The sequence below is a fragment of the Cryptococcus neoformans genome, chromosome 6, assembly GCF_000149385.1.
Source record: "Cryptococcus neoformans var. neoformans B-3501A chromosome 6, whole genome shotgun sequence".
Classification (NCBI taxonomy): domain Eukaryota; kingdom Fungi; phylum Basidiomycota; class Tremellomycetes; order Tremellales; family Cryptococcaceae; genus Cryptococcus; species Cryptococcus deneoformans.
This window is the reverse complement of record NC_009182.1, coordinates 956,100-980,555: the sequence shown is the minus strand read 5'-3', so window position 1 is coordinate 980,555 and position 24,456 is coordinate 956,100. Positions and strand designations below refer to the sequence as shown.

At 46.9% G+C, this 24,456-nt stretch overlaps 7 protein-coding genes across 7 annotated transcripts in view; 5 read left to right on the top strand and 2 right to left on the bottom strand.

Annotated features, from left to right (window-relative positions):
- The window catches only part of CNBF3260 (hypothetical protein), a gene marked incomplete at both ends in the record, with an annotated part of 3,861 nt that extends 2,492 nt beyond the window's left edge, over positions 1 to 1,369 (top strand). Inside the window, 3 exons of the mRNA XM_769553.1 lie at positions 4 to 20; positions 67 to 216; positions 279 to 1,369. Coding sequence (XP_774646.1) covers positions 4 to 20; positions 67 to 216; positions 279 to 1,369 — 1,258 coding nt within the window. The remainder of the gene's footprint in view (positions 1 to 3; positions 21 to 66; positions 217 to 278) is intronic.
- Positions 1,370 to 3,163: 1,794 nt separating this feature from the next.
- CNBF3250 (hypothetical protein) lies at positions 3,164 to 5,298 on the top strand (the record flags this gene model as incomplete). The annotated part of the gene is made up of 10 exons (XM_769552.1): positions 3,164 to 3,379; positions 3,447 to 3,458; positions 3,516 to 3,687; positions 3,746 to 3,892; positions 3,944 to 4,128; positions 4,182 to 4,445; positions 4,499 to 4,712; positions 4,762 to 4,859; positions 4,912 to 5,222; positions 5,271 to 5,298. The coding sequence occupies 10 exons, from the start codon at positions 3,164 to 3,166 to the stop codon at positions 5,296 to 5,298; spliced, it is 1,647 nt and encodes a 548-aa protein (XP_774645.1).
- Positions 5,299 to 6,921: 1,623 nt separating this feature from the next.
- On the top strand, positions 6,922 to 9,130 carry CNBF3240 (hypothetical protein; the record flags this gene model as incomplete). The annotated part of the gene is made up of 11 exons (XM_769551.1): positions 6,922 to 7,140; positions 7,206 to 7,217; positions 7,268 to 7,439; positions 7,492 to 7,638; positions 7,689 to 7,873; positions 7,926 to 8,189; positions 8,245 to 8,458; positions 8,516 to 8,613; positions 8,676 to 8,690; positions 8,742 to 9,037; positions 9,103 to 9,130. The coding sequence occupies 11 exons, from the start codon at positions 6,922 to 6,924 to the stop codon at positions 9,128 to 9,130; spliced, it is 1,650 nt and encodes a 549-aa protein (XP_774644.1).
- A 260-nt stretch (positions 9,131 to 9,390) lies between these two features.
- CNBF3230 (hypothetical protein) lies at positions 9,391 to 10,062 on the bottom strand (the record flags this gene model as incomplete). The annotated part of the gene is made up of 5 exons (XM_769550.1): positions 9,391 to 9,504; positions 9,562 to 9,666; positions 9,735 to 9,764; positions 9,837 to 9,923; positions 10,009 to 10,062. 5 exons carry the CDS (start codon positions 10,060 to 10,062, stop codon positions 9,391 to 9,393), a joined length of 390 nt encoding a protein of 129 aa, XP_774643.1.
- A 1,230-nt stretch (positions 10,063 to 11,292) lies between these two features.
- CNBF3220 (hypothetical protein) lies at positions 11,293 to 13,208 on the top strand (the record flags this gene model as incomplete). Its single annotated transcript, XM_769549.1, has 6 exons — positions 11,293 to 11,376; positions 11,423 to 11,872; positions 11,946 to 12,197; positions 12,268 to 12,430; positions 12,481 to 12,765; positions 12,817 to 13,208. The coding sequence occupies 6 exons, from the start codon at positions 11,293 to 11,295 to the stop codon at positions 13,206 to 13,208; spliced, it is 1,626 nt and encodes a 541-aa protein (XP_774642.1).
- Positions 13,209 to 13,753: 545 nt separating this feature from the next.
- Positions 13,754 to 17,413, top strand: CNBF3210 (hypothetical protein; the record flags this gene model as incomplete). The annotated part of the gene is made up of 2 exons (XM_769548.1): positions 13,754 to 14,444; positions 14,496 to 17,413. 2 exons carry the CDS (start codon positions 13,754 to 13,756, stop codon positions 17,411 to 17,413), a joined length of 3,609 nt encoding a protein of 1,202 aa, XP_774641.1.
- Positions 17,414 to 18,087: 674 nt separating this feature from the next.
- Positions 18,088 to 22,553, bottom strand: CNBF3200 (hypothetical protein; the record flags this gene model as incomplete). Its single annotated transcript, XM_769547.1, has 16 exons — positions 18,088 to 18,131; positions 18,187 to 18,328; positions 18,385 to 18,702; positions 18,760 to 18,821; positions 18,884 to 18,974; positions 19,035 to 19,100; positions 19,165 to 19,322; positions 19,390 to 19,681; positions 19,760 to 19,909; positions 19,992 to 20,321; positions 20,399 to 20,467; positions 20,531 to 20,641; positions 20,709 to 21,758; positions 21,813 to 22,076; positions 22,133 to 22,332; positions 22,391 to 22,553. 16 exons carry the CDS (start codon positions 22,551 to 22,553, stop codon positions 18,088 to 18,090), a joined length of 3,510 nt encoding a protein of 1,169 aa, XP_774640.1.
- Between the last annotated feature and the right edge of the window lie 1,903 nt (positions 22,554 to 24,456).

Here is a 24,456-nt window from a genome sequence, read left to right as displayed (position 1 = left end):
TAGGTTTCATAAGGTCAATGGTGAGTGGTAGAAATTTCGATAATGCTTCAGCTGATCCATCGCCAGTTTTCATGATCAGGGTGACGAGCGTACATATATTGCTCTTGATAGCCCTGTACGAAAGGCAGTCATATCAGGATCAAGGTCTGATGGAGCAGCTTGGGGACTTCGCGGAAAGATATGTTGGGAGTCTTCCTAGACGTCTCAAGGCGGCAGGTGATTCTTATCATTATCCATCTTGTGTACTAGCAATACTTATATCATTTGTTCTAATCTAGCTGGTTTCGACAATTTTGCTTCGAGAAGCGATATTGCGGCAGTGTTTGAGATCGAAAGGGAGGTAGGGGCCTTCTATGCTGGATGGGACGATGAAGTGGATGAGTCAGAGATCATTTTACCCCCTGCCTTCGATGGCGATCCCCCGTCAATGAACAATGACGACGAAAGACCCGGTCAAGACATAACTGCCTTTGATTCCGCCACTGCTCCCTCGAAAAAACATTCTTCACCTCCATCACCCGCATCTCCTTTGACGGCGTCCCCGTCGCGCCTTGAACATCAGTTGGATAACCCTCACGCTCGACGTAACTCTATGCCATCATCACATCGGTCATACATCCAAAATCCCTATCAAGTCCCTATACGTCGACGAAATAGTTCTATCCACGGCCCTAGTCCTTTGGCCCAGCTTTTTGTTCGAGGCTCGGAACCTGATGCTTTGAGGGGGAGGAGGGCGTCGATGGCTGGAGCCATAGGCACAGGTCCCGCGCTTGCTGCGCCCCCTGTGTTCGGTCCATCTTCCAAACCTAGACGGAGTCATTTTAGGTCGGAATCATTCCCAGAGTTTTCAAGCAAAGAGCAAGATCCGCATCAACATCCAGCAACAAATTCAGTATCCCGCTCCAATAAATCATATCTCATAAATCCTTCCATCGCGCCTATCACCGAAGGCAAGAGTGTTTCATTCTCAAGCGATCTGAAAGATCCGGAAGACGATCCAGTATGCGATCCCAGCAGCTCCATTGCTGGTCGCAAAGAAGGGAACCTTGCTGTCGGTCATGGTGGTCTGCCTATCGGTAATAGGGAAGAAGTTAAAACTTCACCACTGTCGGTCAAGGCTACGCGCTTTCAGACAGCTTTTCCAGGCGCATACTCCCCTTTAGGTACCGTTAATGATTCGCGACCACACACTCCAAACTCACAGGCCAGCAATGTGGCTAAGGCTTCTCAAGTGGAAGTTCTGGCTCTGGCCAGGCCAGAAGAAGAAGCATTAAAACAAAATATGAAGGAGAAGCTTGAAGAAATGGACCGGCGACAGAAACACATAGAGCAATTATTGGAACGATTGCTTGGGCACTTTGAACGATGAAGTGATCATTCGCAAAACGCTACACAAGTTGTATAGATGAAAACTTCATCCCACATTACGTGCAGGTTTGTTATGTTTTACGAAATTTTTCGAGGAATGACCGATGCTGTAAATGCGGATTGGGACGCACGGCCAGTAACGTGTCTGTATAGATTGACCATGAATTTTTGATATTATTGTGCAAGGAGTAGACGTCCCTGTTGTTGACGTTGTACGAGTACTATTGCCGTTTTTACGTCCTACGTCGTAGCTGTGAGCTAAAGCAGTGCTAGTACCCGTAGTACAAATTGTGAGCAGCAAAATCAAGCACGATATATTCCTTCGGATAATTCAAAAAGGGCAGAGCAGTTACCATGCAAAGAGAGAAGTACCGTTGTAGAAAGCAAAGAGTACATAATAAGAAGCGCGAAATCATCAGCCCTCTTCTTAACAGCATGCGAACAGCAACACTCTCGGCATTTCCATCATCATCATCACCATCAGCACCACTACAATCCGCCACCGTAGCAACGACTCTAGGTGCCCGTGCTTCAGCACTGCCATCTATTACTAAAGCCTCAGCCGCAACGCTGATCGCATTATTACCACCCATACAGCCTGTAATATGTAAAACGTGCAAGTGAGCAGTAATAATAATTCACAGATGGAGTTGCTATCGGCCCGCGGGTATTGACATCGACAGGCGACATGGTTGCGGTCCGGTATTCGGGTATTAAATAAGTACAGCAAGAAGTTGAAGTGCGAAGTATGAACGTGATGCAGGTTATCGACGGACAGCGAGGCACCCAGATGCCGACTGCAGCGGACACGCACGTGTTTCATGTAGATTTATCAGACTTGATTTTCAGTTAGGCTATTAAGGCACTCCTTGGGGCCTCGATCGACCCCAAGCCCCATGTGGGCCCTCTGTTGTGGGGCATGTGGCGGCCCGGAATGGTCCGGCGGCAAGAGCGCCCGGCACGCCACGCATCGCCTTCTTGTTTCGACCGATAAGTTTTCTCCTACCTCTTTTCCTCCCTCTTCGCCCCTCATATCAGTATTAAGTATCTTTACACCGAGCCCTAACATCGGGCAATCTGTCAACTTGTAGACTGAAACTGGTCTTTGGGTTATGCATCTTCCTTCTGCACATAGTACTTATTTGTTATATCGTGATTTGTTTCCTTTTTCCGATGAACTAGCAATAATCGTGCCAGTAAAGATGATGATGACGGCGGCCTGTGACCAACTGTGATTAGCTTATGGAAAATCCTTGAGCTGAATAATAATTCTCCATCAGTGACATGATCATGACCACGGCAAAGGCTATGGTATTGCGCAAAAGAAGGGATGTCGAATGGATGACTGTTAATGAGCCACTTTTGTGAGAGAAAGAAAGCGGTTAAAAAACAGACAGAAAGTGAAGCTTTTCTTCTTGATGAACTAATATGATCGTAGTAGAGCTCAGAGTAAATCATAGGAGTTTGGGGTTAACGATACGAGCATGTTATTACGCCGCACACCAGGTATGCATAACAGAGCTGCAACAGCAGTTTAGGCTTAAAACTCTTATTAGAGATATGATCGGAGTTAGCTTACCGCGATTACCCATCGGCTGCGTCACCAACACTCGTCTCGGACAGAAGATGAGCCGTCGAGCTTATTCGTAGCTTCCTCCGATTCTTTTATACTTTGAAAGGATCAGTATGTAGCCGCTATCAGCCTCAAACAATATTGCGGTTAATATACATATATATATGAAACCTCTTCTCCTTCCCTACGGACCACTGAAACGATATATACCCTTGAGCTTCAATGTCGCAGGATTACAAAGCAGACGAAAAAGAGGTGATTTCGCATTTCGAACATGTGGATACACAAAAGGAAGATCTAGAGGATGGACACAAGAGGCGAAAAGCCAATAACCAACTCGATGAGGCAGCCAAAATCTTAGAAGAGAGGGGAGAGATAGAATACACCATAGAGGACAGCAAAAGAGTGCTTCGTAAGATCGACATTTATGTGTGCATCGTAAGTATCATTTATCTCGACGGCCTGCACCTTCAGTGACTGACAACATACTTTTTTTCAATTTCAGCCTATGTGCATGGTATGTATACATTTGAACTGCTCCATATACCTCCTGGGGGAAGCTGACATATGACAGGTCTACATGTTGCAGCAGTTGGACAAGATGACTGTTAGCCAGGCTGCTGTCTTTAACCTACAAGAGGAGGCCAACCTTCAAGGTAGTGAATATTCGTGGCTTACCTCTTGTGTTTACGTGGCACAACTCATTTTCCAACCTTTATCCTCCTATGCACTGGTAGTCTTCCCAGGTGAGACTTGCCGGGGACTTCCATGGAGCCAAATAAGGCTAACTACAAGACTGCGCAGTAAAATATTGGGTCATGTTCAACTTCATCTCATGGTCTATCGTAACCATATGTACCACCGCCGCCACCAACTTTACCGGTTTGCTCATTGCTCGTATTCTTCTGGGAGCGTTCGAGGCGACCATCTTGCCATCATTCGTTTTCATCAGTGGGTTCGAATACAAACTGTTCCGGATAAGTACTAATGGCGATATTCTAGCTCAAATGTGGTGGACTCGACGAGAACAGTCTTACAGGACTGTCGCCTGGCAAATTGCAAATTCATGTGCCGCCATTTTTGGTCCTTTGCTGGCCTTTGGTGTTGGTCACGTCAGTTCCGGTATCAAACCCTATCAAGGAATCTTTCTGTGTATGGGTGCCATTTCGCTTGCATGTTCACCTATTGTAAGAATCAGTCTTGAGTATCTTTGACGACCGCACGCTGAGCAGGCTGCTAGGTGTGGTGGCTTCTTCCCAGCTCTCCTACTACCGCTCGCTTCCTCCGTAAAGGGGATGACCGTCATATTGCCTTGGACCGCCTTCGAGAGAATCAAATGGGTACTAAATCCTCAAAGTGGAAATGGAACCAGGTGTGGGAGACTTATCGAGATCCCAAAACCTACATGTGGGCTGCCATGTATTTTTGCACTGCTACTCCCTCCGGAGGAATTGGGGCTTTCAATGGGTTAATCCTTAAAGGATTTAATTTCAGCTCTTTTCAGGTGAGTCGATTATCTAGTAGAGAAATCATTCAAGGAGCTCACATATTGAGCAGACGACATTGATGTCTATGCCAACTGGGGCTATTGGCATTGTCACCCTTCTCATCGGTATCTGGCTCACAAACCGATACAAGACGCGTTGGGCCGTGTTGGTGATTATCACCCTTTTCCCTATCGGTGGTATCGCAGCGTTGTGCAATGTGCCTAGAGATAATACTGGGGGTCTGATGGCGTCCTTTTACATTGCATACCCTCTTGCGGGTATTCGTGAGTGGATGAATGTTACAGGTCTTACATGTGCTGATGACCCCCGCAGAACCTTTGTTGTACAGTTGGGCTGGTCTGAATGCAGCCGGAACGACAAAACGTGTGGTGGTATTCGCAACAATGTTTGTCTTCCAGTGCGCTGGCAATGTGAGTAGGGTGGATGATCCATTGGTACGAGAGGGTCTTACAACAGAATTAGATTGTAGGACCACAGTTATACTTGAAGGAAGAAGAGCCTTACTACCACACTGGGCTTTACTCAAACCTTGGATTCTACGCCGCTCTGGTTGTTCTCATGGTCTCCATGTCGTTCTACCTGCGATACCTTAACAAGCGTCAAGCCAAACGCCGTGCAGCCCTTGGTCTTCCAGAGGAGCTGGAAGACATGTCAATCATGACTACTGAGGAAGCACAACGATACAAGGTCAAGTTAGCTCAGCGGATGAAGGAGCATGGTTTGGATGAGGCGAAGCTGTACGAGAACGCATTTGACGATATGACAGATATGGAGTAAGTTGCTTTTCGTGCCTGAGGAATTGGAACTAACCATGATGTTAGGAATCCGGCATTCATCTATGTATTGTAAACTAGAAGATTTGAACTTAGAAGCAACTTTTGATGATAATCTTCAGAGTAGAAAGTTGATCTTAGAAGCGGCCTCCTTCGTACCGCTATGTGCTATGTATCCGACTTCCAAATTGCGGCTGGGCTAGAGAGGAAAAAGAGTAGATCTATCCGGCTAGAATTGCTGCACCTTTTGTTCGGAATGGTAGACAAATACAGATTGCATACTAATGTCCTTAGATTGAAAACTGCCCACCTCCTTACACTGACTGCACTAATTAATGACAAGCGACCTGTGATATTTATCAACTTGTTGACTGTCATAATGAACTAAACCTCATGTCAGTCGGGACACATTTCCGCGCTATTTGTAATCCGCTTCAGATTAAGGTATTGTGATACGAATTGTTATACAAAAGAACAAGGTAAGGATACCGGGTACGGCACGGCAGTCATTTGCCCCAAGAGAATTTCGATAATAGCAGCCAGGCACTTCTTATTCCTTGGTTCATGGCTATTCCAGCTCAACAGGCGGAGATACGAGGCATTTGGGTGGGCTACTTTATCCACTGTGACTTCTTCTCTTCTCCACCGAAGAGATATAGGATGATGAATGTAAAGGAGAGCGAATCCGATTGTATGATCAAGAAAAGAAGTGATGGCGCATGATGTATGATGCAGGGATCTTGATATATATATTAGGCAGTACAAGAGCTCTGAGCGTACATCGTGCCGAAGAACAATAAGGAATATGGGCAAGAACAAAAAAGAATAGAAAGGTACGAAGAACAAAAGAGAAAGACAGGCACGCCGGGCTATCGCCGAATAGGGATGCGTAGGGCGGATACCCTCCACTTCAACAGAATGAAGATCAAAAGAACGCGAGAGCGGCGGCTCAGAAAGTAATACAAAGCAGTGATTGACGCCTTGACTGACGATCGAATATGAAAATATAGAATGTAGGTTTAAGCTAATCCTAGCTAGAGACCGCTGACGTTGTGTTCCTGAGAATGATTGACGAGCGAATGGACGAGATAGTTGACCATACATCACTCAACTGCATGGCCGAGTGTGCAAGCATGTAACAGCGACTCATCTTTATGCCGACCTCAATCGATCATCGTCTTCTTCAGCATCTCCCCGACTATCAACGCTGTAGTGCTCTGGTCCAATACTGCTGCATCGCTTCATGCGTTGCCCCATTGCTTCTTGCACTTTATCAATCAGTAAAATTAATCCCGATCAACCTCATCATTATATGACCACCATTATACTCCTTGAATTCGAGCCGCTCACCGAAACGGGACTGCTGCTGATCACCTGTCACCTGCCTTATCACCTGACGACGTCCATGGTAGCGCCATTGCCATCCGGCACTTTTCCACGTCTTGGAGTACAGTACTAACTATATGTATCAGCCAAGCGGCCCGAATATGCCGCGGAAGGATGATGGACCGCCAAGCTTTGAAAAAGTATTTTGGGAACTTGCCCTCTATCAACGGTTTTTTTTTGTCAGTCAACGGAACGGTATCAAGGTGTATACATGAGCCGTAGCCCTTCGAATATAAGGAGCTCCAATGGCCTTATACATCGCAGTTATTCCCCCCGGCCTATTACACCCCATTCTTCTGACCCCACTCAAAACATGTCCCAGTATTTGAAGGAAGATGAGAAGGAAGTCGTTGTACACCTAGAGAACGCCCCCCAGTCAGATATACAAGATCTTGAAAATGGCCACAATAAAAGAAAGGCCAACAATCAGGCAGATGAGGCTGCCAAGATCCTCGAAGATCGGGGTCCGATCGAGTACACGTTCGATGACAACAAGAGAGTACTTCGCATGGTGGACATCTATGTTTGTATTGTGAGTGGACTTACAGGATAGCTTGATAGCTTTGGAGTCTGCTAGTGCTGACCTGTTTTGTGTAGCCCATGTGCATGGTAAGCATTGGTTGACAACTGGCATGACCATAAGTCTAACAACTGGGAAGGTCTACATGATTCAGCAGCTTGACAAAGGCGCTGTCAGCCAGGCTGCCGTTTTCGATTTGCGAGAAGAAACCAACTTACAGGGAAGCGAATATTCATGGCTGTCCTCCTGTGTCTATGTTTCACAACTCATATTCCAGCCTTTGTCGTCTTATGCCCTGGTTGTATTTCCTGGTCAGTGCTAAAGAAATTAGTCTGAGATAGAGCATAATTGACCGTTGTCTAGTCAAATACTGGGTCATGTTCAATTTCATTGCTTGGTCCATTGTAACGATCTGCACCACGGCTGCCAAAAGCTTTGCTGGACTGTTGGTTGCTCGTATCTTGTTGGGAGCGTTTGAGGCCACCATTCTACCATCCTTCGTGTTCATCAGTAGGTCGAATGGCTTTCGCATAATGTGCACAACTCATCTGGCTGGGTAGCACAAATGTGGTGGACCCGTAGGGAACAATCTTATCGAACCGTCGCGTGGCAAGTAGCCAACTCTTGCGCAGCTATTCTCGGTCCTCTCTTAGCTTTTGGTGTTGGTCATGTCAACTCTGGAATCAAACCTTATCAAGGAATTTTCATCTGTATGGGTGCTCTTTCCCTTGCCTGTGTTCCAATTGTGAGCCTCGTCCAATGTACGGCAAAAATAGCAACTGCTTATTAGCTATCAGGTATGGTGGCTTCTCCCCAATTCTCCCACCACTGCTCGCTTCCTTCGTCATGGAGAGGATCGTTACATCGCTCTGGAACGTCTTCGGCAAAACCAGATGGGTACTAAGTCATCAACATGGAAGTGGAACCAGGTTCGAGAAACTTACCGAGACCCAAAGACTTACATGTGGGCAGCGATGTACTTGTGCACTGCTACACCTTCTGGTGGTATAGGTGCATTCAGTGGTTTGATTATCAAAGGCTTCAACTTTAACTCTTTTGAGGTAAAGCTATTAATCAATTACTTTGCCGATGATTATGATCTAACAGGGTGAATAGACGACCCTCATGTCCATTCCTACAGGCGTGATTGGCATTATCACTCTTATCATTGGTATCTGGCTCACTAATCGCATAAAAACTCGTTGGATCGTCCTTGTTATAATTACCCTTTTCCCCATTGCTGGTCTTGCAGCCCTTTGCAACGTTGATCGCTCCAATACGGCAGGTTTGATGGCCTCATTCTACATCGCGTATCCATTGGCAGGTATACGTGAGTTACTTAAATGACTGAGAAAGCGAAGGTAGTCACTCACAAGGGCTACGTCAGAGCCGCTTCTCTACAGTTGGGCTGGATTGAACGCTGCAGGAACTACAAAGCGAGTGGTAGTTTTCGCCACCATGTTTGTCTTCCAATGCACTGGTAACGTTAGTGACAACTTAAATCATGTGATAAGAGGTATAGAGGGCTGATGACGCATATCCTTCAGATCATTGGTCCACAGGTTCGTTGTCTTGATGTCGGAAGGTGGGAGACTAATGTCTTGTATGGCTAGGTTTATCTTGCGAGGGAAGCCCCTTACTACTACACCGGTATTTATGTAAACGTCGGTTGCTATTCAGCCCTCATCATCCTCATGGTGGCAATGTCCTTTTACCTTCGATTCCTCAATAGGCGACAGGCAAGGCGTCGAGCCGCACTGGGTTTACCTGAGGAGCTGGAAGACATGTCAATCATGACCATCGAAGAGGCAAAGGCATACAAGACCAAATTGACTCAGCAGATGCAAGAGAAGGGATTGGATGAAGCCAAGTTGTATGAGAATGCGTTTGATGATATGACAGATATGGAGTGAGTGGTTTTATTAATATTTGGACAAGGGGGACGATGTGGCTGACGAGTGTCCGTCTATGTAGGAATCCGGCGTTTATATATGTATTATAATCTGGAAGGACGTCGTTGAAAAGCCCCAGAGCAATTGGAAATGGTCGTTAGGGATTTGTAGGAGTATAGCCTATATTGAATAATTTCGATAAATGAAGAATGTACAAAGTTACTACTAGCTCATCAACAGGAGGCAGGGACACAGTATGTTTGCATATGTCTCTCTGCCGCTATAACGGAAGGTTTAACAAGAAGTGTTTATCATCGTCGTTGTGGCACTCATTGTTTTTCTTCTTTTCGGTGTAGTATGCAGGGACATCCTACCCATCGTAGGCAACGAACTCAATCTCCACATCGGTACCACCGGCGGGCAGCTCAGCAACTCCAATGCAAGTGCGAGCGGGCTTGGGTTCGGGCATGATATCTTTCCAGACCTAAAATAATGAAATCAACACCACGGAAGAATCATGGCGTTCAAGATGTTGACTTACCTCGTTGACCGCTACGAAGTCTCTGGATAGGTTAGAGAGGTAGATATTGGCCTTAACGACGTTAGAGAGGTTCATATTGGCGCCTTTGAGTACGGCTTCAAGGTTCTAGACGACAGTTTAGACAGCCGTTAGTTACTCTCTTACCACTCCAACAACAGAAAGGATACACTCACTTGGATGACCTGCCGTGTTCGGTCTTGAATCTATGAACATCATGCCCGTGTGTTATTGAGACAAGGTATCTATCTCATTGGCAGTCATGAAGTGCGACTCACAGTCCCTTTGACCATATTGCCTTCCTTGGTCATGCCAACTGACCCGCTTGTGTAAACGTAGTTGCCTGCCCTTACCGCTTGTGTGTACTACAGGGTTATGCATTAGCCGGCAAGATTACGATGGCATATTTTAAGATAATGTGACAATGAAAGGGCTTTGAAGTGAACCTACGATTCCTGGCAAGGGAGGGGGAGCATCGTTCGTCAAGACGTATTCGGCGGGCATTGTTGGATAAAATGTAAACTCAAGAATGCGGTGGGGAGCATGATAGAAACGGCCAACAGCGTCTATTATATATGCCTGCACGTAAATCGAAGACCCCCTCCGGCTTCCAATACGCTCAGGAACCATCATAACCGGAGAGTGGGGGAAAGTGGGGGAGGACCAGAGTGACGTGGTTTTCCGTGTAGATATTCCACCGCCGCCGCGGTCACTGCCGCCGAAATTCAACAATCCGTCTCTATGGTTTTCCATTTTCCATTTCTCTTTTGTCTCTTTTCTTACTTGTTGATCCTTCGATTTTGAGCTCCCCATATCAACATCTATACTTTCAGGTAAGTCCCGTGTCGATTTAAGCTCTTTCCTATCTTTTCGGACGAAATTTGCTCGACATTTGCACGTCAGTACGACTACTCTTGAATGGCCAGATGTCTTCGGACGCTGCAACCAGGCTTGAGTATAGAGGCGTTTACTTCGCATCATCTGATTTTCACAGTCTTCTGCACTCGTACAATGCACGAGAAGAAGCTCGTGCTGACTTTTCCTCGTTATAGGTATTCTTTTCCGGCCATGCAAGACTCGATTATATCCGTTTCATCTCCTATGGGTCACATTCTATGTGGACTTTAAGGCGCCTCACCCTTTCTAAGTCTGTTCCTTTCAATTCGATAATCGCTTTCAGTCCCCCGTCACAGCTTGGTTCAACCTTTCGTTAACCCGTGCTGATGTCGGGGTTATGGCCTTTATGGTCCAAAGCGAAGAGTGAAGTCTTGACTGGGCATGTCCTCGTTCGTTTTACTTCCACTGAATGTGGGACTAATCAGTCTTGTCGACACCTCTTGCTATGTATGCATCTACTCTTATTTCGTGCTCAAATTACCTTCTATTTATTGTCAAAACGCGGGGATGATGCAACAACAATTTGTCAGTTTGAATGTATGACAGTACTCTAAAAGCATGTTGTTTCATCATGGCAGGCCGATCGGACAAATATCATTCCCGTATTTTTGCGACGTTTTTGCACGAATGTTTTTTCAGCACAGGCCTCTTTTCCTCGATCAAATCTTTGTTTGTGTCGCATCAACACCACATTTTTGTCCGTTCACTATGCATGAGCTGTTCTGACTTATGTCTCATAGCTTTTAACTGTATATTTACCCATTTTGACTCCAACAGGGTTCAACACCATCAGCATCAATCACTTTTTGCACTTCCGTCACCGCACGACCGCCCCAAATGGCGGACCAAAATGATCTCGAAGATCTCGACGACGTATTGGATGCTCAGGACTTAGAGGAACCAAAGCATCATTTGTTGCCAGTAAGTCAAGCTATTCCTTATACGTTTTGATACTCATATTTCACAGAGAGGATATATGAGTTCCGATGACATCCGTATGGTCACCCAATACCTCGAGGTTTCAGTGCGAGGTATCCATGAGTTCCTACGCTTCCCCCTTGCCCCATCTATCGACCCAGCAGAATTGGAAGAGCGCCTGACCACTGTTGTCGATCTTTGGCTCGATATTCGAGTCCTCAGATACATGGTTATCCAGTCAACTTTTCATGCCTGGGCTCTGCTTCTTCGCCGGTTGCACGAATCCCTCATACGCTTGCGCATCGCAGTTCACGAGTATGCCGAGAGAGAGACCGGTGAGATTGTGGAGGATCACAGTGTCTATGTCTGGCGCAGTGTCGGTCAACCTCGCAAAGAACTGGATGCGGATCTTCTTGCCGAGGCTATCGAAGGTGGGTGGAGGCGATGGGAAATGGCGGAGTTGTTTGAAGTATCCGAGTCTACTATGAGAGAGAGAATCGCTTGAAGGAGATGAATGTCGATCTTCGAAAGCGTTTTACTCCAATCTCCAATGATGCGTTATGCCAGGTAAGTCACAATTATTCACTTCCCACATAAACATTTATACCTGTCAATTAGGCAATCCAACGCATTCGACAAGCCGGCACCGGAAAAGAGGGCGTCATTGGTTGCCTTGCTGCCTTACAAGTCGAAGAAAACCCTATTATTGTCCCTCGGTGGCGTGTGCGAGAGTGTCTCCGCATAGTCGATCCCGCTGGTGCTTCTCATCGCTTTCAAGAGATGGTCAATCGCCGCAAGTATTTTGTTCCTCACATCAACAGTCTGTGGCACATAGATGGGCACCATAAACTGTCTGCTTATCGGATCATCATCATTGGCATTATTGATGGCAAGTCGCGCATGTTAGTTGGTATGAAGGCGATGAACAACAACAGGGCAGAATCAGTGTTGTGTGTATTCCAGGAGGCTGTTACCAAGTATGGTATACCCAGTCGAATGCGGGCTGATTATGGGACTGAGATGCTTCGAGTCAAGGACGCAATGGAAGAGCTTCGAGGTGTCTTCAATCAGCCCGATCAATGTTTGTTGTAGCTAACCCAACCGTAGGCGTCAATCGCGGGTCCTTCATTCAGGGTAATTCGACTCATAACCAACGTATTGAGAGGATCTGGAGAGACTTTCAAAACTGGTGCACCAGTCGGTACCCATCCTTGTTTGAGCAGCTGGCTGAGCAAGGCTTTTTGGACCTCGGAAACCCTATCCACCTTTGGTGCCTACATTTTTGCTTCATCCCTCAGATCAACGCTGCCCTTGAGAGGTTCACTCGTCAGTGGAATAAGCATCGTTTGCGCACTGAAAGTGGTCGTACACCTGCGATGATATGGAAGCGTGGTATGTTGAATTTCCAGTAATTTGAAGTAACAAACCTGACACAATGTATAGAGAAGTTGACCCTTAAAATGCAAGGAGGAATTGATATTGATCAAAACCCTTTCGCCATCCAGGATGACAACGACGGTACTGTCCTCCAAGCTAGAGGGTATGATTACACTGCCTATGGCGTTGACGGTCATCGCTGGGTAGCACCAAATATAAGGAGGGGAGACATGTCTACTAAAGATGTAATACCCCCCCTGGAAGGCTTTGATCCTCTTATCTCTGATCAGCTCTCTGATGCTTCTTTTCAGACATGGCTCAATCAGAAAATTGGCCCAGTAGATCTTACTAGGGACGATATGGGTGGGAATAGATTCATTTCTTGTGTGAATGAGACTATGGGTTACCTTTCTTCTTACATCCCTAATTTCAAGGAACGCTTGTTCTATTATATGTAAGGTATACAGGGGAAGGTTTCCTAATATTGTGTTTATTGTGTAGTATGGTTCATCCCATTCTCTAGACTTAGATTACTCTCCTACGTTTATTTACAGTTCCATTAGAACAACTCAGGCATAATGAACGGACAAAAATGTGGTGTTGATGCGACACAAACAAAGATTTGATCGAGAAAAAGTGGCCTGCGCTGAAAAAAATTCGTGCAAAAACGTCGCAAAAATACAGGAATAATATTTGTCCGATCGACCAGCCATAATTATTGCACAATTATATTAAGTAATCAGGTGCTTAACGGCCATCCACGGTCGTTTGTGACTTTTGAATGAGGAGCAAAGGGATGCATCCATGGAACAGCGGCGGACGTGCAACAGATATACGATAACAAGAAGCAGGAGCAAAAAGAAAAAAGAAGAGTCTATCGGAGGCAGTTCCAGGCACCGAATTAGTCGACAGCCGCAAGTCACGTAAGCGACTGGACGAGCATTCAAATAATAAATACGTCGATCTCCATTTTGTTTTGATAATTGAGACAGTCAATTCCACCATGCTCAAGGACATTGTAGAACGAACATCTTCCCCTGCAGAGGCTCCGAAAGCCCCGGCACCTAGCTCTACCGGCTTCCCCGTCGCCGTTCATCGCTCTCAGCGACCATCTGCGTTTGCACGAGCCCGAAGGGCACAACAAGCTTTGAAAGAAGAAGGAAAGCAGGAGATAGGCTATGGAAAGGCTGTAGATACCGTCCCAACTGTACAGGCTGCAGGACCTTCATCTGCTTCAAGCATGACAGAATGGGAAGAGGTAAAGAGACAAGTGCAAGGAGATAATTCAAAGAGAGTACAGAATATGAGTCAGCAAGAGCGAGAACAGGAGATCGAGGAACTTAGGGAGAGACTAGGCGACAAGACTTTGGATCTTTTGAGGAAAAGGGCTGAGGCTCGTCAGTCAAAGCGCAATCTTCTAGATGTCCCCAAAAGCGAACTGTCATCTATCGACTTGGAGCAGCCTTTCAATGCAAATAACACACAGAAGATTTTGCAGGATGTCTCAGAGGAGAATACAAGGCGGGTCGACTTAATGAGCTTCGAAGAAAGGGAGCAAGAGACGGAGGAGCTAAGGGAAAGGTTTGGAGATAAGATCATGGAAGCTTTGAGAAGAAGGGCCGAGGTAAAGTTAACAGAAGGGAAGAGCAACGTCGTGGAACGCTCAGTGAAGCCCGATGTCCCTGCTTCATCGAGTACGTCTGTTTATATCATATAATTCTCTTTGAAAGCTTAACCTGTGGCAGGTATATTATCGAACTCCCAGGACGACGACACGAACCTCGACATTCTTAAAGCCAAATACTTCCCTACCCTTCCCTCAGAGCCATCGAAACTTGAGTGGCTGCAACCCATATCTGCGCCTTCAAGCGACAAGTCGATTAGGTTTGACCTTTCTGGAAAAGTACTTTCTGCCAAAGATACAGCATCTCTTCCCACCCATCTGGGCTTACATCATCATGGAGAATCACCCGACTTAGCTGGCTATACTTTCCAGGATATATTATATCTCTGTCGATCAACAGTACCGAGTCAGCGTATAACCATGATGGGTGTACTCAGCCGGATCCTAGGAAGATTACACAATGGGGAATTGGACCAAGCTGTCCAGACTGAGTGCGATGAAACGCAGGTTGTCCAGAAAGCTATCGAACTTGGCGTAGAAGTGCTTGCTGGTTTGACAAGAGGAGCAGGTGTGATCCGAGCAAGCGTGGAGCTCCTGTTTGAAGCATTATGCGGCCCTTCATGGGTATTCCCTGACGATTCCATCAATGCCGACAATATCTACCAACCATTTATCCAGCCACTTATAACGGCCCAGAGCGACCCAACTGGGATTGCTTCCATACCATTTGAAGATGTACTTCCTCGCCTCACTGAGCTACTTTCCATACCTGATGCTCTTCCCATAATGACCACCAATCAATTGCTGCTCATTCTTCGACGCGCTACTCTTTTGTCAAGCGACCTTTGCGAAACCATTTGTCCCATTGTACCGGCCATTCTCAAGCATCACGTCACCCAAAGATCTTGGCCACCAAAAGGCGATAACCGACCGAATGTGGAAGGACTGGCTCTTTTGAGGGATATCACAGCAAGCTCACGGGCTTGTGCGGAAGACCTTCTGAGTCAAAGAGTTTATGAGTCTACTCTCAAATTCGTTATATCTGCCACTTGGAGCGAAGGGAATGACGCCAACAAGCAAGAGGTTGCTCATAGCCTGGCGTTGGAAGTTTTACGAATTTACGCCATTCTTGGAAGGTACGGCTTATCAGCTTCGATCGTTGCGTCTAGCTCTGAAGTATGGCGTCTCTTTGGGAAGTGGGTCCAGCAGCGTTCCGCCTCTGAGACCATACCGCCGTTGGAAAGTAGTCTTGTCAAGGCCTACTTTGACCTTCTCAAGATTTGGGTCACATGTGCCATAGACCCGCATAGAACAACTCCTGAGCATGACATTACCTGGGCTCAGGTTGTGGCACTCGAGTGGATTGATGAGGCTGTATCTTCCGTCAAGCAACTGTTGGGTCGGTTAGAACGATTGGAAGAGGTGGCGTCTGCGCTAAATATGTTGGTCAGTTGGGCAACAGGCGCCAAGGTCAATGGGATAAAGAGCGGTGAAGAAGAAAAGAAGATTATGCTTGCTGGGTTGAAGATTTCAGGTCTGGAAGAAGCCATAGAGTCAATGAGAAGTGGTGGAGAAAATGAGACAAGGATACTCTGGTCGGCCGTGAGACTGCACGGCCAATTGCATTCTGTGGGGGAGCTGTTAAGCAAGGACACACTTGCTGCACTCCAGTTGGCTTTCTTGGTAACAAATGGGCCGACGGTCCGCTCAGCCACCTATCTTCGGTACGAGCTTCTTCGACTGAGTGTACAGAGCAAGAGTCTCTCCCCTTCAGAATGGTTGCCCGTTGCTTTGGACTTATTCCTGTCATTCGACGTCGGAGACGAGCCTCTCGCTCTTGATTTGGTCGATGATATTTTGAAAGCAGATTGGTCCAGCACAATTCATGTCATAGCCGAGCAATACTCTGCTCTTTCTCATCCCGACAAATTGCAAATACTCCGACCCCTTTTGCATTATACCATCCTGCCCGACGTCGAAAACGTCGTTGGCCCCTCTCAACCCTCCCATATTTACCTCAAAGCCACATCAACTCTTCGCGCTCCACCAACTTCCCTCGACCTTAATAATATCACCGGTTTGCCTCTTCAACCCGATTGGCTCTTTTCTCCTCTCAACGAACTCCTTCGTTCTGGCACGTCTATTGCACTTTCCCAAGTGCCGTCCGACTGGAGTGCTTCTGAGACAGAGATTGTACAGTCAGTCTTGTTTCTGGGTCAATTGCAATGTGCCTCAGCTATGTGGACGGAACGTTTAGGTGGAAGCCGATTGTTGTTCAACATGATGAAGGTATTCATGCTCGAGCACGGGCAACAGACACAGACGTCAACAAGCGAAGGAGAGGTGTTCAGGGATAGCCAAGTGGCCAAGGGCATGAACCGACTCATGGAACATCTGACAAACCCCATTGCTATTGCGGAGAAATATCCCTTTGCATCGCTGGAAACTGTTGCCCTTCCTTTCCTTACAGCCGGTGTACCCTTCTTCCAGTTCTACACTGATTTCCTTGCTCTGTATGAGGCTATTTCCTTTTCCGACATGATATTCACTCAGCTTCTCCTCCCTCCTCTCGCCATGTCCTATCCATCTGACTATCGAAAGCTTCTTTGGAATGACCATTCGACTGCACTGAGAGGAATGAGGGTCCGACTACACCAAGTGCCCCTTGAGGACGGGACGGGGCTCGACGGCTACTTTGCTCCTAAAGAGACCAGTAATGAAGTCCTCTCTGGGTATGCCCGTGCCCTCACTAGAGGGTGGGTGATTGAGGATCGCAATGAGTTCCTTTTCAGGGTAGCTTCACATCATCTGGCCGAGTTGTTTTGGAGGGGGATGGAAGAGGCTAAGGAATCAGATAGAGTGGGTTTGATGGTTGGTATCTTATCTACGGGAACAGACGGGTTGGTCAGGAGGCTGTTGGAATGGAATCTTGAAACAAGGGGTGAGGGAGTGGTTGGGCCTGAGGAAAAGCAAAAAAGGAAAGAGGCGGTTGGCAAGTTAACTGGGACGAAGGGGAGTAAAAGGGTTGAGAGCTTATAATGGTAGCATTGTAATCTGATCTGGTCAGCTGTAAGTAAGACGGCCATGCAACCATATGGATTTAAGCTGAACAATAGGCAAGTTATGGTCATCTTTTTAATTCGAACAAACATCACATAGGTTGCAGTGCTCCTCAAGCATGTATACGTTATCGTAAATCTCTAAGCATTATCATTATCATTACCACGGGTAGGAGATTCGCGTTTTGCAAGCGTTTGTATCCTTTACTCTTTGACTTTCAGATTGGAGTATATCTTGAAAATTTAAAAACCAACCTACCGTACATTCTGTCCAGGAGCTCGCTGCCTTCGTTGAACTCATTTTTTTATGTTAAGAATACTTACCCTTCAAATCGGCTGATCATGTCCAGGCCGTTTCTACCATTCGCCTTTCGTTCCGTTTTATTTACAGACATGATAAAAGATTCATTCTGCAAGTTGCTATAGAGATACAGAGGGTTCGCGGATGTGAGAACTGAAGGACAAATTCACGCCTGGACTCGTAGTGAGCTTTGCGACCAATCGTCATCACGTGTCTGCTCAGACCCCAGTCCACGTAACCGTCATCGTCGTTTTCGTTGTATCTCCCAGGTTGTAACCTCCCAGAGTGGTGCAGTGGTAGCCGCCTAGTGGCATACCGTTTCCTCGTTAGGTTTGCGGTCCGGGCGGAGGTGATCATGAATGTGCAAAACGGAGCTTCACACCTCTCGTCTCGATGCCTAAATGGCTCTGTCAATCTCTTTATCGAACATTTCCGCTCTGCAAGATACTCACCTTCCATTTCTGATCTTTCCAACCTTCTTTCATTCTGCAATACCAACCTCTTGAGCTGCTCTTGCTCCGCTTTGCTCTGAGCTTGCTGAGTCCTAGTGTTCAACGCAATGGTGGAATCCACAGGAATGGCCAACGTTCGCAGCTACATGGGACTCGTTAGACGACAGGTATATCGTTAAAGCATGGACGAAGTCATACCTGCTGTTTTCCTGCCTTCTTGGACATCAACATGAACTGCATTCTTCCTTCTTCCTCCCCGATTCCGTTACCAGTTTTTGCCTTGGGTTCTTCGATCTTTTTCTTGACAATGGGCACAGCAGTGTCAAAGATCGGTGGCGCGGCCTTTCTCTGTTCTCGCCTGGTATCGGTAGTATCTGCCAATACTTTTGCAAACTCTCGATCAAATGCAGCTCGTTCTTCGGCATCAAGCTCGTCATTTTTGGAGGTGTCGCGGATGAGAACGACATCCTCATCGTCATCTTCCGCTGACTGGACGTTTTCGACGACAGGTTCCGGCTAAACATAACGATTAGATAAATTTTAAGTGCGTAGAAGGGGGGCCTTAATACTAACCTCGTCAGGCTTGTCTTCAGGTGATTGACGTTCCTCTTCGTCCTCTGATGCACTATCTTCTCCTACGATGCCAAAGATGTCAGCTGCTCCTTGTCTGTTTCAGGCGTGACAGCATTCAACTCACCGCCCATGTCGCCTACCGTAGCCATCAACTCATCAACAACAGCTGCTGCTTGCGCAAATGTTCTTAGCTTGGGCATTTTTGGCCGCAAAAGCTTCACACGCAAGGTTAGCCTGGTGACGACAATACGTGAGTATTACACATAGAAACTCACGTCGAGGGTATCTGTCAGCATAAAGTCAACATCCATTGGTAGCTCGGTTTTGCATGTGATATAGAGCTTAATCCATTCGTCAGTACCGTTGCTTTTCAAACGTAGACAAGGGCTGCATTTTGGGACTTACTTGAAGCATGATGAGGTACTGTTCCAATTTGCGTCCCTGAGAGCCTTTTGGGAAACATACGCCACAGGTATCGAGTAATGTGCAAGCCAGACGGACACGGAAAAAGTCATCTACGGCGTCAATAGGGCTTTCTCTACCTGGGAATGGCATTGGCTCGACTGATCAAATAATTGTTAGTAATCGCCTGCGAAAATAACAAGGCGTGGAGAAAAGAACACCACATACCATGCCCAAAAGACAAAAGTGACCAAAGAATTTCAAAGATGACGGAAGCGCTGATGACCCTGTACATATACAGCTCTCCTACGTACTTCATTGTCGCGATTCTTCTCTGGTTGAACTTGAAGATGTTTTCCTCCATGTCAATGCGAATGTTTTCCAGGACCTGGTCAACGACCGCGATACCGAATTCAGGATGCCATCGTTGAAGATCAAAGACGAGATCTGCGAGTTGAGGAATATTACCAAACTTGACCTCCCAAACATTTGTAAAGGCAGAGAGGATAAAGCCGTAGACCTAAAGGCTTGAGTCAGAAGATGCGCAAAAGCTCGATTAAAAGACACCTTTCTCTCTCTCTTTCACACACACACTCACCTCTGGATCTTCCCAATGCAACTTTCTCAGCAGTTTTAACACCTTATCGTGCGTTCGCTTCATCAACACTTCATCAAGAAGATGCCGGATGAAACTCTGCATAGGAGTGAGCTGTACCACTTCTCTGACTATTCTCTCAGGCGGGTTGCACTACGATTTTTGCGTTAACAAGAGGAGCGTTCTTTTCGGTGTGGCCCTGGGCCCCGGCCCCCCAAGCAAACATATTACTTACCATGTAAAAGGCATTTTCCAGCATAAGCTGATGTCTCTGGTCAAGATGCATATTCGCTTGCTTTTTCCTCATCAACTCTACCTGTGATATCATAATCAGCCAAACCTCCGGATTTGAACTATTAACGAAACGCGCGAAAACACCTACCATACGCTTGGCCACTTCTGCTGTTCCTTCGTACCGCAGCAAAAACCGTCCGCAAGTCTCCAACAGGTTTGAGATGTTTTCGATATTGAACTTGAAGTCATCCAAAAAGACTTTGAGTACATGAAGAATGTTGAAAGGTTTAGCAACCTTGAATTTGGCCAATTCGCCATAGAACCTGACATTCTGGGGAAAAAGAAAGAAAGAAAAAAAGTTGATTGATTAGTTTGCCTTGTCGAAAAGTATGGGGAAAAAAACCCCACCTTGAGACGTGTGCTATCCAATTCTCGGACAAGTTTCTTCCTTTGCAAATATCTCAATTCTTCATCCAGCTATTTATCCTTGCGCTTTAGCTTTACACATTTGATCCGCGTGCCGATTCCCCCCACACTCACGATATCAAGAATACCTGCGCCAACATCCGGCATGTAAGGATTCAGCGTGGCAATAAGCCTAGAGTAATGCGGTAACAAGTCGGTCCTTTGTTTTGGCACTTCACCGATGAACTATGTACATACGCCCTTGTCAGCCCGTTTGGATTGGAAAAGAAAAGAAGAAGCACCCTGAACGAACCTTGATGAGCCTCTTCCTTGCCGCTTTGGAATTCAAAAACGCAAACTCTACAGCCAACTTATCCACCATCTCCCTATTGTTCGATTCGGGCAACGCTGCAAAGAGAGCCGATAACCTCGCTGCGGGACCAGATTGCAATCCATCCTCTTCGATGGCAGTCATCATAGTCACTGGTGCAGTCTGCTCGTCTTCTCCCTCGGCCGCTTGAGCTTCATCGTGGGTTATAGAGAGCAAGGAGGAAGACGACGCGGTGCGTTCCAAAGTGTGAGGTTGAGGTTCGAGTTCGGATTCAGGTTCGGGTTCGAGCTGAGCATGCGAATCGGCCAGCTCCATCTGTTCGAGCTGTTTGCGGAGAGCTTCTTCTTCTGCCTTGTGAGCCTCCTTCTGCTTCTCCTCCTCTTCACGTTTATTATCCCGGGACCCACCCCCTTCCTGATCTTCTTCTTTCGATTTTTCCCTGATGCCGAGCAAGGAAGCTGGGACGACCTCTTTCAGATCGATTAAATCTTCGTAAAATTTTTGTTCCTCTTCATCGTCCCATATACCGCCTGCGATTGGACCATCATCACGGACTGTGAATGAGGAAGTAGATTCTACTATCTGAAGACCCGATTTGGAGAGTGATGCAGCAGTTGGCAAGGTGGGAGGAGTCAGATTGAGGAGATCTGCGAGTGTCTGGACGCCAGTAGTGAGTCTTTCGACGGCACGAGTCATTTTTTCATATGCCTGTTGACGATCTTCGAAAATTTCGCCAGATTTGATGTAAGCCTCATGGTTGCGTTTATCCTGCTCGAGAAGTTTGAGCTGTCCCTTGACCAAGGTTTTGCTAGCAGTGTTGAAGTAATTGACGAATAGCTGCCACATTTGCTTTTGAATTTCGGGAGGAACGAGTTCGGTCACACTTTCGGGGAGCGTCTCCGCCGCCTCCTCTTCCTTTACACCATCAGCTGCTTTGCTCAAGACGGGGTTGTCGCCCAAGTAGGCCCGGCCAAAGTATTTGAGGAATGTGGTGATTAATGGGAGATTACTGTATTGAGGATCGCCGGTCATCTAATAGTTTACATGTCAGGCCATGCCGTTCACTCTATGGCAGCGAGTACTCACCAATCCCTTGAGCACTTTACCGACCTCTGCGGCGCCTTTGACGACTCCTTCAGACCAAGCACCCACCATTGCCAACTCTGCTACGATCCTCAAAACAGGCCTCTGCTTTGATAACCTCTCTCTATCCTCCTTCTCCTTGTCCTTTTCTCCATCTTTGCCTATAGGTCCAGTGGCAGCTGCATTCGCGGATAGAAGCGTCAGGAGAGGTTGGAGAAGTTGAGGAAGAAAGTCGGGGGTAAGCCGTGAATGAAGATGGATGATTACCTGTACGCAACATCAGACGGATGTGCTTTCTACACGCAGCAGATGGGTTTGCTTACATCCACGGCAACTTCTGGGTCGCCCTTCTTTGCCGCACCTTCGACGACGGCAGCAACGATTTCATCCAGATACTTTGCCAATGTCAAGCCGTCGATATCTTTGATCAATGCTTCCGCGGGACCGACCAAGAGCGAGGATTTGAGTTTGTTGATGAGAGTCGTGTGCTTTTTGAGAGACGAATCGAGGCTGCCAGGCGGACCTATTGATAACATGTCAACACGGGCGACGCAGCCTGGTTCAAAAAGGACGAAACTTACGCCTGGCATCGTCGAGCCAGTACTTCTCCGCTACGTGGAGGAGAGCTGCTCTCCGCGGATACTTTGCGACGTAGTCGGCCGTGGAGGACATGGGCGTCCTGTTCGGTGGGATGGCGAGTGTCGTGCTGCTCGCTGGCTGAGACTGGCCGAGTGGAGTGAGCATCTTTTTACTCTTGTTCGGAACCTTCGGATGGTGTCCAAACATGCATGTTACGTAACGACATGGTCAGGTCATGTCACTCATGTAGAGCTCCCGCGTAGTCCCAACGAACTGGTCCCGGTCTTTTCCAAATTTTTGGCCGACCAGAGACCGGACTTTTTCAAAAGTCCTCTACTTTTTGGGTCCAGGGACCCAACCGTCACCGACCGGTCCTGGACCGGTCTTTCGTGAGTGCTTTTCGGCCCCAGAGCTAGCTGGCAGGGCTCCATGCAAACTGCTACCTTCAACAGCGATCATACAACAAGTCAACTCCTAGTATATAATAGCAGTGCAACTCTACTTTTCAATCAACAAAACAGTTCCATCATGGGGTACACCGAGCCTATACTACACAAGGAAATCACGCCTTTTCCTTTCCTTGAACACTAACTACCCTTACCCTTATCCAATCCTACATCAGGAATCATTTTTCTCTTCTCGCCCTCAGCCTTCAACTTCGTTTTCCTTGCTCTTTCAGCGCGAAGGGATGCACCGAGAGTCTGGACTAGACTGAACGTCTCTGCTTTCATTGATCGACGTGCTGTCGGTATCCGCAAGCTTGGCGCGGGACAACAGACGTTTGCAGGGGACAGAGGACGCGGGAATTGCGAGATAATCTCGTGCGATAATTGCAATGATAGGGAAAGATGCTGCCATCCGCTATGAGAGCAGTCAATATTACTTTTCGAACAACAAATACCAGTCTGATGCTCACCTTCCACCAATCCAGGACGAACTCAGCATCAATCAGATGCGGAGTCATCGTCATCTTAATTAGCTGAGGGTCTTCCTCCGAATAGGCCATATAGCGGTCAAACTCTTCAGACACATTCCCGTTCATGATTGAGGCCCGATGCTTAGCTAAGAGACTGTAAAATTGTTGTTCAGCGGTAGAGGAAGGTTGACGGAAGGAGTAGTCGATTGATTCCTCCGTCCTAGCTGCTTTTAAAGCAGCCGCATACTCATCAAACTGATCCCCCAACAAATAAATCATTAGAAGAAGCCTCATCTTTAGAGAAAGCAAGCAAAATGATGCTCACGATCTGACGGAAGATACCACTCGCTTTTGAGGCCAAATCCTCTCCCAAAAAGAACTGGAACCACAAATTCTTCATGAGAGGATTTAGATCTTGAATACGTCAACATAGTGTGCAATTGCGCCTGAAGCCCACCCCTCTTGTTGAAGGGACACTTACAGACTGCGATGATCGGGGTTCTAGCCTCAAGGGCTTCAACATAATATTCTTCGATGCATTGAAGACCTTCGTCAATTGACGAGTGAAGCATGAGAGGAATGTCTGGTTCATTCTTCATTTGACGCCAAGCCTTATGGAGTTCAACCAATCTTGGAAGTACCATCCAAAGAGTAAGGTTCGTCTCTGCGCCGAATTGCGTCTGGATTGTAAGTGCTGGCTGGTGGAGGAGTCAGCTGTCGGTATCTCGTAATCTCTATACCCTGCACAAGAACAACTAACCTGCAGTACCTTGCACAAGGCTTCTATCATTCGCCATTGCTCCGGGGATAATAGGTACCAGCGATAAGGCTTTGAATTTCTTGACACCTTTGGTACCAATGGTTCGTTGTCGGCTAAGGTGCAAAAACGGGTATAGCCCTGTAGCTGCATGTCAGTTTTGCAATTGAATATCCAAGTGGCTGATGAAAGTATGTACCGGTCGAACATCTAGGAGCCATTGTAACACCTTGAACCATGATCCCCACCGCGTCTTACAATATGTTACTGGCGCGTACGGATATACACCTTCATGTCTACAGCAATCAAAGAAGAAACTCTTGCCGTTTGGGGAATTGCTGATCTATTCAGATGGTGATTACTGGTCAGCATATTACTCATCATCTGGACATCCT